This window comes from Macrotis lagotis, chromosome 1 (genome assembly GCF_037893015.1).
Source record: "Macrotis lagotis isolate mMagLag1 chromosome 1, bilby.v1.9.chrom.fasta, whole genome shotgun sequence".
Lineage (NCBI taxonomy): Eukaryota > Metazoa > Chordata > Mammalia > Peramelemorphia > Peramelidae > Macrotis > Macrotis lagotis.
In genome coordinates, this window is record NC_133658.1 from 329,369,863 (window position 1) to 329,385,585 (window position 15,723).

General features: G+C 32.8%; 1 protein-coding gene and 1 non-coding gene across 5 annotated transcripts in view; both read left to right on the forward strand.

The window, feature by feature from the left end:
• Positions 1-15,723, forward strand: part of RC3H2 (ring finger and CCCH-type domains 2) — a 58,900-nt gene that overhangs the window by 11,179 nt on the left and 31,998 nt on the right. For all 4 annotated transcript variants that reach the window (XM_074211634.1, XM_074211636.1, XM_074211635.1 and 1 more), the window contains exons 4-8: positions 346-579; positions 1,978-2,153; positions 7,597-7,797; positions 8,344-8,476; positions 8,609-8,727. In XM_074211634.1, coding sequence (XP_074067735.1) covers positions 346-579; positions 1,978-2,153; positions 7,597-7,797; positions 8,344-8,476; positions 8,609-8,727 — 863 coding nt within the window. The remainder of the gene's footprint in view (positions 1-345; positions 580-1,977; positions 2,154-7,596; positions 7,798-8,343; positions 8,477-8,608; positions 8,728-15,723) is intronic.
• On the forward strand, positions 8,149-8,260 carry LOC141510728 (small nucleolar RNA SNORD90). Its single transcript, XR_012475148.1, has one exon. It is a non-coding gene; the product is annotated as a small nucleolar RNA SNORD90 (small nucleolar RNA).

Here is a 15,723-nt window from a genome sequence, read left to right on the forward strand (position 1 = left end):
TACTTGAAATAGTACCAAATTGGGGAATCTCAAGATTTGGGTTCAAATCCCAGATTCTGACACTGATAATGTGTGACTTTGGTCAGATAAATTCCCTTCTCTGAGATGCATATCTCTGTTAATAAAATGAAAAGGCTGGCCTAAATGAATTTTAAAAGTTTCTTTTGAGCTCTAAGGCCTTTAACCACCTCTAAAAGTTTGACATAAATACTATTGTAGATTGTGAGCAACTAACAAACTTGGATTATAGCTCAATTAGTGAAGTAAATACTGAAAAAAATTTTTAAAAATCCTCAACTCATTTTTTTTTAAAGCTTAGATCTTTTGGTTTCCCTTTTTTGAAAGGTGTTGCTAGCTTGAATCAGAGTGCACTGAGCCGTCCTATGCAAAGAAAACTGGTGACTCTTGTAAATTGTCAACTTGTGGAAGAAGAAGGTCGTGTAAGAGCCATGCGAGCAGCACGATCACTTGGGGAAAGAACTGTAACTGAACTGATTTTACAACACCAGAACCCTCAACAATTGTCTGCTAATCTATGGGCTGCTGTTAGGGCTCGGGGATGCCAATTCTTAGGACCAGGTAAAAGATAAAAAAAAAAAACTTCTTTTCAGGGAACACAGTTCCTGACAAGTTCAGAGATAAATACTTTGTTAAATACTTTTTTCAACTTATTCGGGATAAATCAGTTAATTTTCTTATTTTCTTGTTCAGTGCACAATAATTAAGAAAAAATTTCTATAAAGCATTGTCAGATCATATTTAATAATCCATTGTTTTACATGTTTATTCACTATTTTTTTTAAGATTGACTTATTCTAAGCAGTTTGTGTGTCCAAACATTTTGCAGTGATAAATTTTTATGAATTTGCTCCATTCTTGTTTTCATTCTTAAAAATTTGTGGGTTTTGTTGTGGTAGTTTTTGAAGATGGTGAATGTTTCATTGGTGTAGTGAGAAGCCAAAATTGATCATTGGAAGAAAACTTTTGTATGTAGATGCACCTTTACATTAAGTTGACAGTATGTACAGTGAAATATATAGCTAGTATAAACTTAAGGAATAGAAATCAGTGTCTTGATATTTGCTCTACTTTTAAAAAGAAATTGAGACTAAATACATTTCTTTCTATATTAAGAACCAGTCTTGGAGTCAAGAAAGCATGACTTCAAGTCCTACTTATGACACATACTAACCATGTGATCCTGATAAAGTTACTTAACCTCTCAGTTACTTAACCTCACTCAACTCCCTAAGATTAATTACAGAGAAAATGTCAGTCTACATTGGTTGTAGGGTCTTTCTGCCCTAAAAGTTACTTATACTTATTACATTAATTATGGATTCCAAGACATATTTGCTCTACATTATAAGTTGTATCTTTTCTATAATAGTTTCAGATTTATTCCGTAGATTGACTTGTAAAGTAGCAAGATGAAGCAGTTGATAGAGTGCTGGGCCAAGAAGTAAAGATAACCTGAGTTTAAATCTGGCCCCACACACTGACTAGCTATGTTACCTTGTACAAGTCACTTAACTCTAGTTACTTCAATTTCGTCACCTGTAAAATGTGTGACTTAGAAGGAAATGGCAAACCACATCAGAAAATGCCAAGAAAATCCCAAATGGAGTCATAAAGAATTCAACACAACTGAAGCAACTGAACAACAAATTGTAGGAACAAAGAGTTTTCCTTATTTAAATGATGTTTTCTGCCATTTTTCCTTCCATTGTTTACCTATACTCCTTATTCCTATTGATTTCCAGATCCTTTGTCTCCTTAATTAAGAATAAATGTGTGCCTTTTTCTTTTAATCTTTTATGTGAATTGTAAGATTATTTTATTCTACCATATTAAATAGAGTAGTATTTTGGATAATGCATTACCACACACCCTATGCTGGAGCATAATGCCAAATACAAGTTTATAGTGTTCTTCAATTAAAATTTCTTTTATATTTTATGACTTAATTGTTTCCAGCTATGCAAGAAGAGGCCTTGAAGTTGGTATTGCTGGCTCTGGAAGATGGTTCTGCTCTCTCAAGAAAAGTTTTGGTACTTTTTGTTGTCCAAAGACTGGAACCAAGATTTCCTCAGGCATCAAAAACAAGTATTGGTCATGTTGTGCAGCTACTGTATCGTGCTTCTTGTTTTAAGGTATGAGATTAAAATTAAGAATGTCAGCTTACATTTTTAATAAAAAAAACTGACAAACATTTCAAATGAGGTATTAAACAGGGAAAAATTAAACTTGCTTTTAATAAAAGGCAAAAATCCCATTTTTAATACTTATATTCTTTATCTCTGTTGATTCAACTTTCTCTGCTTCTCCACACCCCATTCTTCTTTCAATCCTCCCTAAGTGCCCCAGAAAATTATCAAATACAGTGATCATTTTTGACATTATTATCAGTGTTTTGTTGTAGTCCCCTACTTCTCTGCTTTGCATGGTGATCTCTCTTTTATTAACTATCTTTTACAATTTCTTTGATTTTTTTAATCATTCATAGTGTGACTTCCTTTTACTGATCTTTTCATTTGCATTTTCATAGTCAGTGTGTATTCTCTTGTAAATCATAATTGTTTAAATTATTATCTTGTTTCCTGAGTTTGCTTTTTCCTGGATGATGTTCATTTTAAAAAGTTATTTAGCATTTTATTCTCTTTATCTGGAGGATAGCATTTCTTTATCATAAGTCCTTTGGAGTTGTCTTGGATCATTGTATTGCTGGGAAAAGCTAAATTATTCACAGTTGATCATTTCATTTTGAATCAGCTCATGTAAATTTTTCTAAGTTTTTCCTGGAACATCTTGCTCATCTTTTCTCACATATAGCAGAATAACATTCCAACGTAATCACACAGTACAATTTGTTCAACCTTTCCCCGATTGATGGACATCCCCATAATTTCCAATTTCTTGCCACCAGAAAAGAGCTGCCACAGATATCCTGGTACATATAAGTCCTTTTCCTTTTTGTTTTTTATCTCTTTTGGAATGCAAGCCTAGTAGTGGCATTTCTAGGTCAAAGGACATGCATGGTTTTATAGCCCTTTGGGCATAGTTCCAAATTGCTCCACATTATGGTTCAATCAGTTCACAACTCAATCAACAATGCTTTAGTAGATGATGCTCTCTTTTTAATCAATACATGCTAGAATTTAAAAATATATTCCAAAAATATTTCATGTTTCTGCACCAATAAGGCATTCAATATACCCATTGTATTCATTGGTACCTTAAAAAAAAATAGCATCAAAGAACCTTCTTTAACTATTGTGATAAACCAGTGTTTTTGTTTCAGTATGTATGGGTTTTTTTCACACTAAGAGTTATCCTGAATTAAGACTTATTGTTTCTTGTAAATCATCAATTTTTTTACATATTTTGTCCTTTTGCCATATGATATTACACATTTTAAATTAAGTTGTAATTAGTGTCTTTTGTTTTTTATGTTTGTTTCTTCTTTTCCTTCCCTTTCCCCTCCCAGAGAGGAATTTTATCAAAGAATACTTTTAAAGAAAAAAAAACTAGAGATAAATTCCAGTAAAATCAATCTATACATTAAAAAAGTCTGTGAAAATACAGTGCCCCTCCCCCAAACCTCCTCCTTCTGCACAGGAGTTGGAGGAAGTGCCTTTTCTTACCTTTTTCTGGAAGAAATACTTGGGTTTTTTTTTTGTAATTTTACATTATTAATCTTGATGATTTTGTAGTTCTTTACATTTTAATTGTCATTTTGCGTGTTTTAAAATGTTTTTATTGTTTTTAAAAATATTCCCATAGTTCCCTACAGTTTACCTATCCATCCTCTCCCCTCCCAGAGAGCCATCACATATAACAAATAATACCTCTAAAGAGTTAAAGGGGGCAGCTAGTAGCACAGTGGATAAAGCACCATCCCTGGAGTCAGGAGTCCCTGGAGTCAGGAGTCCCTGGGTTCATGTCTGGTCTTAGACACTTAACAATTACCTAGCTGTGTGGCCTTGGGCAAGCCACTTAACCCCATTTGCCTTGCAAAAACCTAAAAAAAAAAGTTAAAAGAAAAAGAGGGGGGGAATCAGCATAATATCGCTACATTGAAAACATCTGGAAAATATATGCAATGTAGGAGTGAGGTGGATTTATCTTTTCATTTCTTCTTTAGAGCCATGCCCTTCATAACTTTGCAACATTCATTTCAAATTTTTTTGTGGTTCTTTCCATTGATGTGATTGTAGTCATTGTGTGTATTGTTTTTCTGGGCTCTGCTTATTTTGTTGTTTGCTTGATTCCTATAGAAGTTCCACATTCATTACATTCATCATTTTTTAGAACACAGTAATGTTCCATTCACACACAGTGCAGGTTTTTTTAGCTATTCAGTTAATAGACATTTACTTTGCTTCCAATTCATTGCCAGTGTACTATAATAAAAATTTTGTTATTTAGTAGGACTTTGTTTTATCAATGGCCTTTGGAGTGTAAACCTAGTAATGTAATCACTGGGTTAGAAGGTATGAACATTTTAATTACTTATTTTGCAAAATATAAATTGCTTTCCAAAATGATTGTATTGATTCACACTATCAACAATACTGCTGTACCTTTCTTCCTAAAATCTCTTCAGTATTGACTTATTGTGTTTTTGTCATCGTGTATTTATGCACTATAACTAGTCTGCACTTAAACTTGTGTGTCATATTCTTTGCTATGTTGTCAGTGTACAAGGATAGGGAACAGTATCTAGCATAATGGTTTATATATTGTTAATTTCTCAGTAATTTCTGATTGCATCAGTGACCATGATTGAGCTCTTCACTCAAGTGAAATTACTATTTTGAAAGTAACCAACGTTCTTTTTTCCTCATCTTATGTTCTCTCCCACCCATACTTTACCCATGTTCTCCGCTTCCTTCTCCCCTAGGAAAACTTTAAAATTCCTTACAGATAGATAAACTTAGTCAAGAAAAATAAATTGGCAGTTTTACCACATGCAGAATTGTGAGTCTTACTCTATATGTTAGTATATCAATTCTACATTGTGATGTCATTAATATTCATCATCAGCATTTATTCAGTATTCTGGAGTGATTATTGATTATTGCATTGGTTTAGTCATTCAGACAATTAATATTATGGTATAAGTTGTTCTGTTTTCTCTTTGTATTTGCTCATACAAATCCTTCTAAGTTTATCTAGAATCATCTCTCTTTCATTTCTTTGGCACTTCATTTCCTACTAAAAGAAATACTCATCAATTGGTAACTGAACAAATTATGGTTTATGAATGTAATGAATTGCTATTGTACAGTGATCCTTTAAATACCAAATCTGATTTTTTTTCTTGATCCTCATTCTTTCTGACTTCTTTTGATTTTGCACTACTAAAATTCCTTTCTTCTTTGATACTCTCCACTCTATGACATCATTCTCCTATCTGTATGTTTCTTCTCAATCTACTTTGCTGTCTTTTCTGTGTCATTACTTCTAACTTTGAATGTTCCCTAAGATTTTCTCAAAGACTTTCTTCATTGTCTACTTTCTTTCTTTGGGTAACCACATCAATTCACATGGAATATATATTTTTATTTTATTTGTGCGTATGTGTATACCTGCATTTATATATATTATGTCTAAAATGTATATGGATTATCTAGCAATATGCAATATACCCATTATGTAATGAAGATATGATAATATGCATGTCTTTCTATTTTCCCTATTTGTAAATATCTGTATGTGCATATCTTTCTATTGCCATTCTCCCCTGGCATCTGCCCTATCTCAACTGCCTATTGAACATTTCAAATTGAACTTCCCAAACATTTCTTAAATTTAACTTGTCCTTAATCATCTTAATTGAGTCACAAAGTAATAAAATCTCAGCCAAATTTAATGCTTTCTTAGCAAATAATTTCTTATAGAAATGAATACAATTATAAATTTTCAGCTTTGCAGAAAAGACCATGTTTGCAAAAGTTTGTTTTATACTCTGTAGAGTTGTATAATGCCCTAATAAGATGTTTCATTAAAGTTCCATACTTTGTTAATGTGTATCATATATGACTACAGGCAGATTTTTTAAATTTTATTTTTTTTCTATTTACATGTAAAGTTAGTTTTCACCATTCTTTTTTTTTTGTAGGGTTTTGAGTTCCACATTTTTCTCCATTCTTTTCCTCTTCCCCAGGACATCAGATAATCTGATGTAGGTTTTGCAAGGCAGTGGAGTTAAGTGGCTTGCCCAAGGCCACACAGCTAGGTAATTATTAAGTGTCTGAGGACCCATTTGAACTCAGGTGCTCCTGACTCTAGGGCTGGTGCTCTATCCACTGCGCCACCTAGCCGTCCCCATGTACAATCTTGTTAAATATATTTCTATATTAGTTATGTTGTGAAAGAAGAATCAGAAGAAAGGGGGGGAAGCCATGAGGAAGAAAAAACGTGACAAATTTCAAAAAGTGAACATAATATGCTTTGTTCTCTATTTAGAGTTTGTACTTCTTTCTCTGAATGTAGATGATATTTTCTATCATAAATCTTTAGAATTGTTTTTGATCACTGTGTTGCTGAGGAGAGCTAAGTCTTATCATGGTTGATCATCACAGAATGTTGCTGTTAAGGTCTACAATGTTTTTCTGGTGCTGCTGATTTTACTTAGCTTTAGTTCATTTAAATCTTTCCTGGTTTTTCTGAAATCTGCCTGCTCTTGATTTCTTATAGAAGAGTAGTATTTCATCATATTCATATACCTCAGTTTGGTCAGCCATTCCCCAGTTGATAAACAGCCCTTCAATTTCCATTTTGTTGCCACCACAAAGAGGTCTGTTACGAATATTATTGTACAAATGGATTCTCTTCCCTTTTTTTGTGATATCTTTATGATACAGACATAGTAAAGATAATGCTGGAGCCCTTTGAATATAGTTCCAAATTGCTCTCCAGAATGGTTGGATCAGTTCACAATTTGACTAAAAGTGCATTAGGGTCCCACTTTTTTCACATCCCCTCCAACATTTATCATTTCCTTTTTCTGTCATGTTAGACAATTTGATAGGTGTAATGTGGTACCTCAGAATTATTTTAATTTGCATTTCTCTAATCAATAATGATTTAGAGCACTTTTCATATGACTTTAAATAGCTAGAAAACTTCCTGTTCATTTTGACCATTTATTAATTGAGGAATGACTTGTATTCTTATAAGTTTGATTCAGTTCTCTTATATATTTTAGAAATGACTCCTTATCAGAAAGTTGGCTATAAAAATTGTTTCCCAGATTTCTATTTTGCTTCTCATCTTGCTTACATTGGTTTTGTTTTTGTAAAACTTTATAAATTGAATGTAATTAATCTATTTTGCACTTTACAGTGCTCTCTCCCCCTTGTTTGATCATAAATTCTTTCCCTCTCTGTAGATTTGACAGATAAGCCTAACTTGAAATATACCCATTTTGACCTTATCTTGGGATGTGGTGTGAGATGCTCAGGTTAATTTCCCCACATATTAGAGCAAAATTGTTGGTTTTAGCTTCTAAATTTTTCAGGAAATTAATCCAGGCAATTTTCTGGCTCATTCTTAAAGAAATGGAATTTTTTATTTTCTTATAATTTTCAGGTCACAAAAAGGGATGAAGATTCTTCTCTGATGCAATTAAAAGAAGAATTTAGAAGTTATGAAGCTTTGCGAAGGGAGCATGATGCCCAGATAGTTCATATTGCTATGGAGGCAGGGCTTCGTATATCACCAGAACAGTGGTCTTCACTTCTCTATGGTGATTTGGCACATAAATCACATATGCAGTCTATCATTGATAAGGTTTGTAAAGTGAAAACTTCTGATTTTTTTTCCTAGGATATAGGGAATAAAAAATTTTAAATTTAACTTGCAGCATGATCAAGGCAACCAATTATTTGGAAAGATACTTAGAAAATTATGTTAGTATCTAGAAAAGTAGTTTTGAAAGTCCACATTTTTCTCATAGTCTGGACCTGGATTCAAGTCCTCATTTTGCCACTTAACTAATTGTGAGCTATTGAGTAAGTCATTTTATTCCTTTGAGAATTCATCTTCTTATATGTAAAATGGGGATAATACCAGTTCTACCCATCTACCTGGATTATCATGAGAAAAATAATTTTAAGATTGAAAGCACTATGGAAACATGGGTTATGGATTTTCAAAGTGTCTCATGATGAAATTTCATAGGGCAGATTCTGAGATGGTAATTCAATTCATCACTGATAATCATTCTGTGAAATCTGAAGACACATGAAAAACTTTTAATGAAAAGAAGGGATATAATTTGAATATAAAACAGTTATTTGCTTTAAGTTAAATGGTTTATTATCTGTATTTTTTCAGCTTCAGTCTCCAGAATCCTTTGCAAAGAGTGTCCAGGAGTTGACAATTGTTTTGCAGCGTACAGGTGATCCAGCAAACCTAAACCGATTGAGGCCTCATTTGGAACTTCTTGCAAACATTGATCCTAATCCAGGTATGTGAAGCATAGCCCAATTGCTTGTAAATTTTAATTCTACCTTTTTATATAAACCCTTTAAACATTTTTGTGAAAATATCACTAAATTAGAATGTTGCTTATATGTTTTCTTATGTTGCATCATTTTAGATGCTGTCTCACCAACTTGGGAGCAGCTTGAAAATGCAATGGTTGCTGTGAAGACCGTGGTTCATGGACTAGTGGACTTTATTCAGAACTATAGTCGTAAAGGCCATGATACACCACAGGTGAGAGTAATATGTGTATTTCTGACTGTTTCAGTTTCTAAGTGGATAATGGGGCAGTGTTGCATAGTAGATAGAATGCCTGGCCTGGAGTCAGGGAGGTCCATTTTCCTGAGTTTAAATTTGGTCTCAGACATTTAATAGCCTTGTGATCCTATGCAAGTCACTTAACCCTATTTCCCTCAATTTCCTCATTTGTAAAATGAGCTGGAGAAGGAAATGACAAACCTCTATTTTCTCTGCCAAGAAAATCTCAGTTGAACTCATGTAGAGTTGAACACGATAGAAAAATGATTGAACAGCAACAAAATATGTATTACTAAGTGTCAGTGATGTTATGCCCTTTTGGCCTTCTTGTGGAAAATTAATTTTTTAGTGACATTTGGGTGGTACAATAGGAAGTGAGCTAGACTTATCATTAGGAAGCCCTTAGTTAAAATCTTGCTTCAGTTATTTAATAGCTGCAGGTAAGTTACTTAACTTTTCTTGTAAGTTCCTCAGTCTTTATATCACAGGGCATTTGTGAGCAACAAATGAGACAATTGTATGTGCAAAGTTTTTTGCAAAATCTCAAAATGCTACATAAATTAGTACTAGTACCATGAGCAACACAAGTCCTTTCTTTTCAATAGCAAGAGTTTGAAGATGATCTTAAACAGGGATTCACTATATTTTATGGTATTATTACTGTCTAAATGAATTACTATAAATCAGTGGTTTTCAAGCTTTTTAGTCTCAACTTACATTCAAAATTTATTGAGCACTTCCAACCCCACATGAAAAGAACTTTTATTCATGTGGGTTAATTTCTATTGATGATTTTCTCTTTTAGAAATTGAAATTTTTTAGTATTATAAAAAGTAGTTTGGACCTTGTAGATCCCCGAAAGGTTCTTTGGGACCCTCAGATTCCTGACTATATTTTGTAATATAATTGAGTAGAAATGAAGATTTAGTTTGAGTCATTTTCCTTTATTTAAATAAAATTTTATTTATTCTTACGCCACCTAGATTTTCTCCTTGATTCTCCTCCTGCCCAGAGGAAAAAAAATACAATAGAGGAAGAGATAAATAGCTTGTTTTTTTGTAATTTTGTAAATTTTCTGTTCTTAATGATCTTTCTGGTTATATTGTTGTAGTCATTTGTACATATTGTTTTCCTTGCTCTACTGAATCTTCTTTGCCCCATTCATTTTCTTTCATACTTCTCAATATTTATTGTTTCTTATCACACTTATCACTACTCATCTGTTGTGTTCATGTATCAAAATTTGTATAGCTATTTCCTAAATGATATACATTTACTTGTGCTGGTTTTTCCTTCCATAAAATTTGCTGCTTATTTTGTGGTATGTGGAGCCTTTTTATTATTGCCATATATCTTTGGCATATATGCCTAGTAGTGAAGTTTGGGGTCAAAGACTATAGATATTTTGGACCCTTGATTTCCATAATACCAAATTATTTTGTAGAATGATTTTGCTAATTTTTAGTTTCTTCAGCAGTACGTCAGTTATTCTGCCTCTCCACAAACAGATAGCTTTGATGATTCCTATCATTTTTCTTCTTTCTTGAGTCTGAGGTAAAACTTCAGGGTTGTTGGGTTTTCATTTCTCATTATTAATGATTTGGACCATTCTTTCACATATAATTGGTAATAGTTTGCACTTTTTTATAGAACTGTATATTCTTATCCTTTGACAACTATTTTATTGGGCCATGACTTTTACTCTTAAATAATTTGAATTCTTTATGGAATATGGTATAAGATGTTGGTCTTAGCCTGATTTCTACTAGATTGCTTACTTTCCAGTTTTCTCAGCAGTTCTTTTCAAAAAGGGACTTCTTTCCTGAGTAATTCATGCTGAGTAAAATAAACCTAAAGCTTACTTGATTATTAGCACCATTATTTCTGATTCTCCCTTTTCTCATCTGTGTCATTGATCTACTTTTCTAATTTTTAATCAGTACCAAAGGGTTTTTGATGTTTGCTGCTTCATAGGCTTTCCTGTTTCAAAAAAAAAATCTTAAGTGGGTAAGAATAATGGCTTTAAAAAATAATTCAAATAGTGCTTTTTTATAGTAGCAAAAAATTAGGAAAAGTTATCAATTGATAGGAGTCTAGCTCTACAAATTGTGATGCATGAATGTAAAAACTATAATAACTCATTGGTCTCTAGGAAGCATTGATTATAAGTCTGGGAAGATGGGAATTTATGCAAATTGAAGAATCAGGAAAAATACATACAGTGACTATTTTCACCGAGTTGATATTGTCATCAGCATGGTTATCTCTTCTTGTACAGGTTGCAACCCATTTATTTATTTTGCAGAAATATTTATTCAGTGCTGAAAAACTTGTCCATTTAAAAAAAACACCACACTATTTTTTTTTGCTTATTCCATCTCCCATCCTTCATTCACACTATTCACACTGCTCCCATTTTTATGCTTCCTTGATGTCTTTTTGGCATATTCAAGTCATCATTGCATATTATGCTTCAATTTCCTTATGTCTTTTCATGTCTTTTTTTCCTTTTTCCCCCCTCCAAATTTAATCCAATATCTTTGGGTTCATACTACTATTCTCTTTTCTCTCTTAAGTCATTCTTCACACATCTGCCAGAATAATCTCCCTAATGTACAAATCTAACAGTGATGTTACAGAATTGGAAAACATATGTGAGAGTATCCCAGCACCTGTCTATTCCAACTCATAAGTGACCAAGAATGCTTTATACCTCTTGACCAAATCGTTATCCAGCCTCTGAAGAACTCCAGTGAGAGTGTAACCTATTCTCTTTTTGCAAAACCTGAATTGTTAAGGCAATTTTTTATTATACCAAACTTAGTTAAAACTACAGTTTCCTCCCATTGCTCCAAAAAGAGCCAAGCCAAACAAATTTAATTCACCTTTCTACATCATTGCTTTTCAGAAATTGCCTAAGACAGTTATTATGTTCCCTTCAAATGATTGTTTCTTCAAACTAAACATCCCTAGTTTTTTCAGATCCTAGTGTGGAAATAGTAATAGCTAACATTTATATAGCTTTTACTAGATGAGAAAGCATTGTACTAAGTGGGGGAAGGGGATATTGTTATCTCCATTTCACATTTGAGAAAATTGAGACAAACTTTAGTTTTTTAGTAAGTCACCCATGTTTACATAGCTCATAAATATATAGTGCCGGATTTGAACTCTTTATCTTACTGACTCCAACTCAGTCATTCCACTGCTATCCAAATAAATTCAAGTTTGTCTATATCTTAACTAAAATGTGATTCCTTGGACACATTTTATATATATATATATATATATATATATATATAGAGAGAGAGAGAGAGAGAGAGAGAGAGAGAGAGAGAGAGAGAGAGAGAGAAACTAAAGCAGAATGGGACTTGTTCTGAACAAACTAAGATCTGATAGCTTTTTTGACCATTGTCTCATGCTAACAATCTAGTAAAACCCCTACAGGATCAGTTTTCTGTCCATGCCACCCTTATCCTGTGTTTTGGATCCCATTATAGAACTTTATATTTATTCCAATTTAATTTCTTCTCCTCTCCAGAGTGACAGTGTATAGCATAAAGGATATAAAACTGCCTTGGTGTCAGAAGACTTTAGTTCAAGTCCTGTCTCTGATGCGTAATGATTTCCTAATCATGGACAAGTCTCTTAACCTCTCTGTGATCTGGTCAACTCTCTTAAGAATTTTATTTTACGAAATAATTGCTAGCATAAGTTGATTCTCATCATCTCTATATATCACTATACATCATCACCTGATATTGATGAGGGCATGTTTTAGTGCCCTTTTAAGGCACTAAAAGTATCTTTACTTTGTATAGATGTTTTAAGTTTGAATAACCATTTTCTTAATAATGTGTTGTAGTATTTCCCCTTGTAGAAGGTAAAACTTACTCATTGGTCTGTTGTTGTCAAGTTCTGCTCTCTTCTCTTTTTTGAAAATTGGGATATTTGCCCTTTAGAGTACTCTTCTTTTCGAGAACTTTCAAAGATCATTGATCTTTCAAAGATCATTGATCTTTGAAATCTCAACAACTTGTCTTCATAATCACATAAGAATTTGTCTAAGCTTGGTGACTTAAACTCATTGGGTGCAGGTAAGCTGTCTGTCTCTGCAAGGTTTAGGTTTTTAATATTTTTTTTCTCTTTTCCTATCCACAGATCATTCTGCTTTGAAGGGGGAAAAAAGTAAACTGAAGAAAACTAGGAATTGAGTAGTTCAGCCTTCTGCCCTTGTTTATTATTCTATATACTTTGAGCCTTCCCTATCCCTATTTTGATTGTGCTCTTAGTTGCTCTATAGCTTAAAAACACTTTAGTTGTACTTTGATGCATCATCAACCTCATTTTTTCTGGCCTTTAGTACACTTGATAAAATTCTTGTAAAAATCTGGTAGTGTTCAGATAGATAGATGCATAGAGTGTGTATTTATATTATTAAATATTATATGATTTCAGTATTTGATTTACAATCTTTCTCTTCTCCCCAGCTCCTACCCTTATTACTGGTGACTGACATACATATTGATACTTCCTCTAAAATTCTAGCTCCTGCATTATATACATAATTAAATATTTTTAAATAAATTGATTAAGTATATATAGCTAAGTATATATGTTTTTCATATCATGTACACATTTATATGATATATCTTTTGAAAATTTGAGTTTATTTTTGAGTTCATTCTCCCTCTACATTGGTTTCTAGGTATTTACCCTTTTTTCTAAGTTTTGTTGTAGTATATTTTATTTTTTTTTTATGTCATAGTCATTTCCCAGTACCTCCATCTACCTCCCCCTACCCCCCAACATCTCATTTTACTCTCCTTTTTTTGTTTTTTTGTTTTTTTAGGTTTTTACAAGGCAAATGGGGTTAAGTGGCTTGCCCAAGGCCACACAGCTAGGTAATTATTAAGTGTCTGAGGCTGGATTTGAACTGAGGTACTCCTGACTCCAGGGCCAGTGCTCTATCCACTGTGCTACCTAGCTGTCCCTACTCTCCCTTTTAAAATGAAATAGTTAAGCAAACTTAGTTGGTGTCATAACTGTATCTGACTTATATAGCCTGTGTTCTGTTTCAGAACTTCTTCCAGTTCTAAACTGAGAGGCAAATAGCTGTGCTTTAGAACTAAGATAGTCCATTAGAATTAAATTTAGCCTGACTGCCTTTTAATGTTTTAATTTATGCTATTTTGCTCACTGCATATATTCTCCTTGTTCACTTTCCATCAGTTTATAACAATCTTTCCTTGTCCTTCTGAATTCCTGTTTGCCATTTCGATTGTCATAATAAAATTATGGTATAATAATTTTGTATAATTTGTTCAGCCACTCCTTTATCAACAGTTACCAAAATCTTTGTTTTCTATTTTTTTTCCATCTACCAAAAAAACCACACTCATTTTATTCAGTAGGAATAATTTCTGTTTATAACTGTAGAATTATGTTTGGGAAAACTTGCCATTTTGGGGGCCAACTTCTCCTATAAAATATTTGGTCTTTGGATCCTACTTAACCTTTTACTTTGAAATCTATTTTCCCAAAATTTAAGATTCATGTAGAACTATGCAGTGGTTCTCCCTCTCCTCTGTAATAATAAACTCTGGTGCAGTGACACTCTTCCACCTTCCTGAAAATTTTCCATTTTTACTTTGATTTTATTTTTATTTATATCTTTTTATAACCTTAATTTTCCCAGTATATTAGCCCCCCATCTGTCCTTTGTAATGAAGAATTTTTAAAAAAGTTAACTGAAATCAACCAATACATTGATTAAATCAGATGTTTGTGCTGTGTTTCACTTCCATGTTGCTTCCCTTACATCCACAATGAAGAAAGGTGAATTTTCATCTCTTCTTAAGTTGGCTATTTTAATCACATGGTATTTTAATCGTTGTTCTTTCGATTTTTGATTTTGTAATCAGAGTATATTGATATCTTGACTCTGTTTAATCCACTTTGCAACTGTTCATCCAAATCTAGCTGTGCCTACCTTTGTTTATAGTCATTGTTTTTTACAGCAAAGTGATAGTCCATTACATTCATATATTTAATTAAATAGATCTTTGTTCTCATTATTTCATTCACTTGCATCCAGTGCAGGTTACAGTTCTTCTATACCTTCCTGTCTTGTGTGAATAATTCATGTTTTCCCGAAATTTGACAACAGAGTTTACCCAATTTGCTCTTTTTTTTTGCCACAATGTCTTGAGTGTACTAATGGAATACTATAATTTATTTTGCCATTCTCTAATCAGTAATGATCTAGTTTATTTCTTTTTTTTTGCTTATACAAATCGTATTATTATAGATGTCTTGAATCTTTGAATCTTTGATCATTGTATATGCCTACTTTTCCTTTTATTTTGACTTCAGCAACCACTCTTTCTTATTGGTCAGAATCTGATTCCAGAATAGAAATTCCTCTTATAAGTCAAATAACTAATTTATTAACTAGTCTGTTTTTGGAAAGAAGAAATCTTTGGGATTGAGTTCTCTTTTGCTGTAGTGTCATGCTCCATCCACATCTAGTATGTACAGTTTCCCAAATGCTAATTTTCGATTTGTTTAGGTGATCGATATTATGCTTCAGCAACACTTTGTCCCTTTTTTCATTCATCTAAATACTCTCCACCATATTATCTTCTAGGTTTCTTGATTTCCTCATGTAAATATTCTTAATTCTTCTCTTACTCCTTTCCCATTTTTAAGATAGCCTGTTCCTTTTAGAGTGAAGGGAGGGAAACCGTGAGAAATTTAAAAGGTTTGGAATAGCCACTTTGGAGAATGGGATAATGAATTGTTTAGGAAGCTATAGATTTGTATACCATGTGGAGATTCAGAAGAGGTTATATAACATAAAATTTATAGTGGAATTAAACAATTTTTTTGCCTTCATTCAACTAAATACATACACACGTATATAAAAATGAGCATAGGCAGTGGATGAGAGTCATCCAGGAGAGAAGCTTG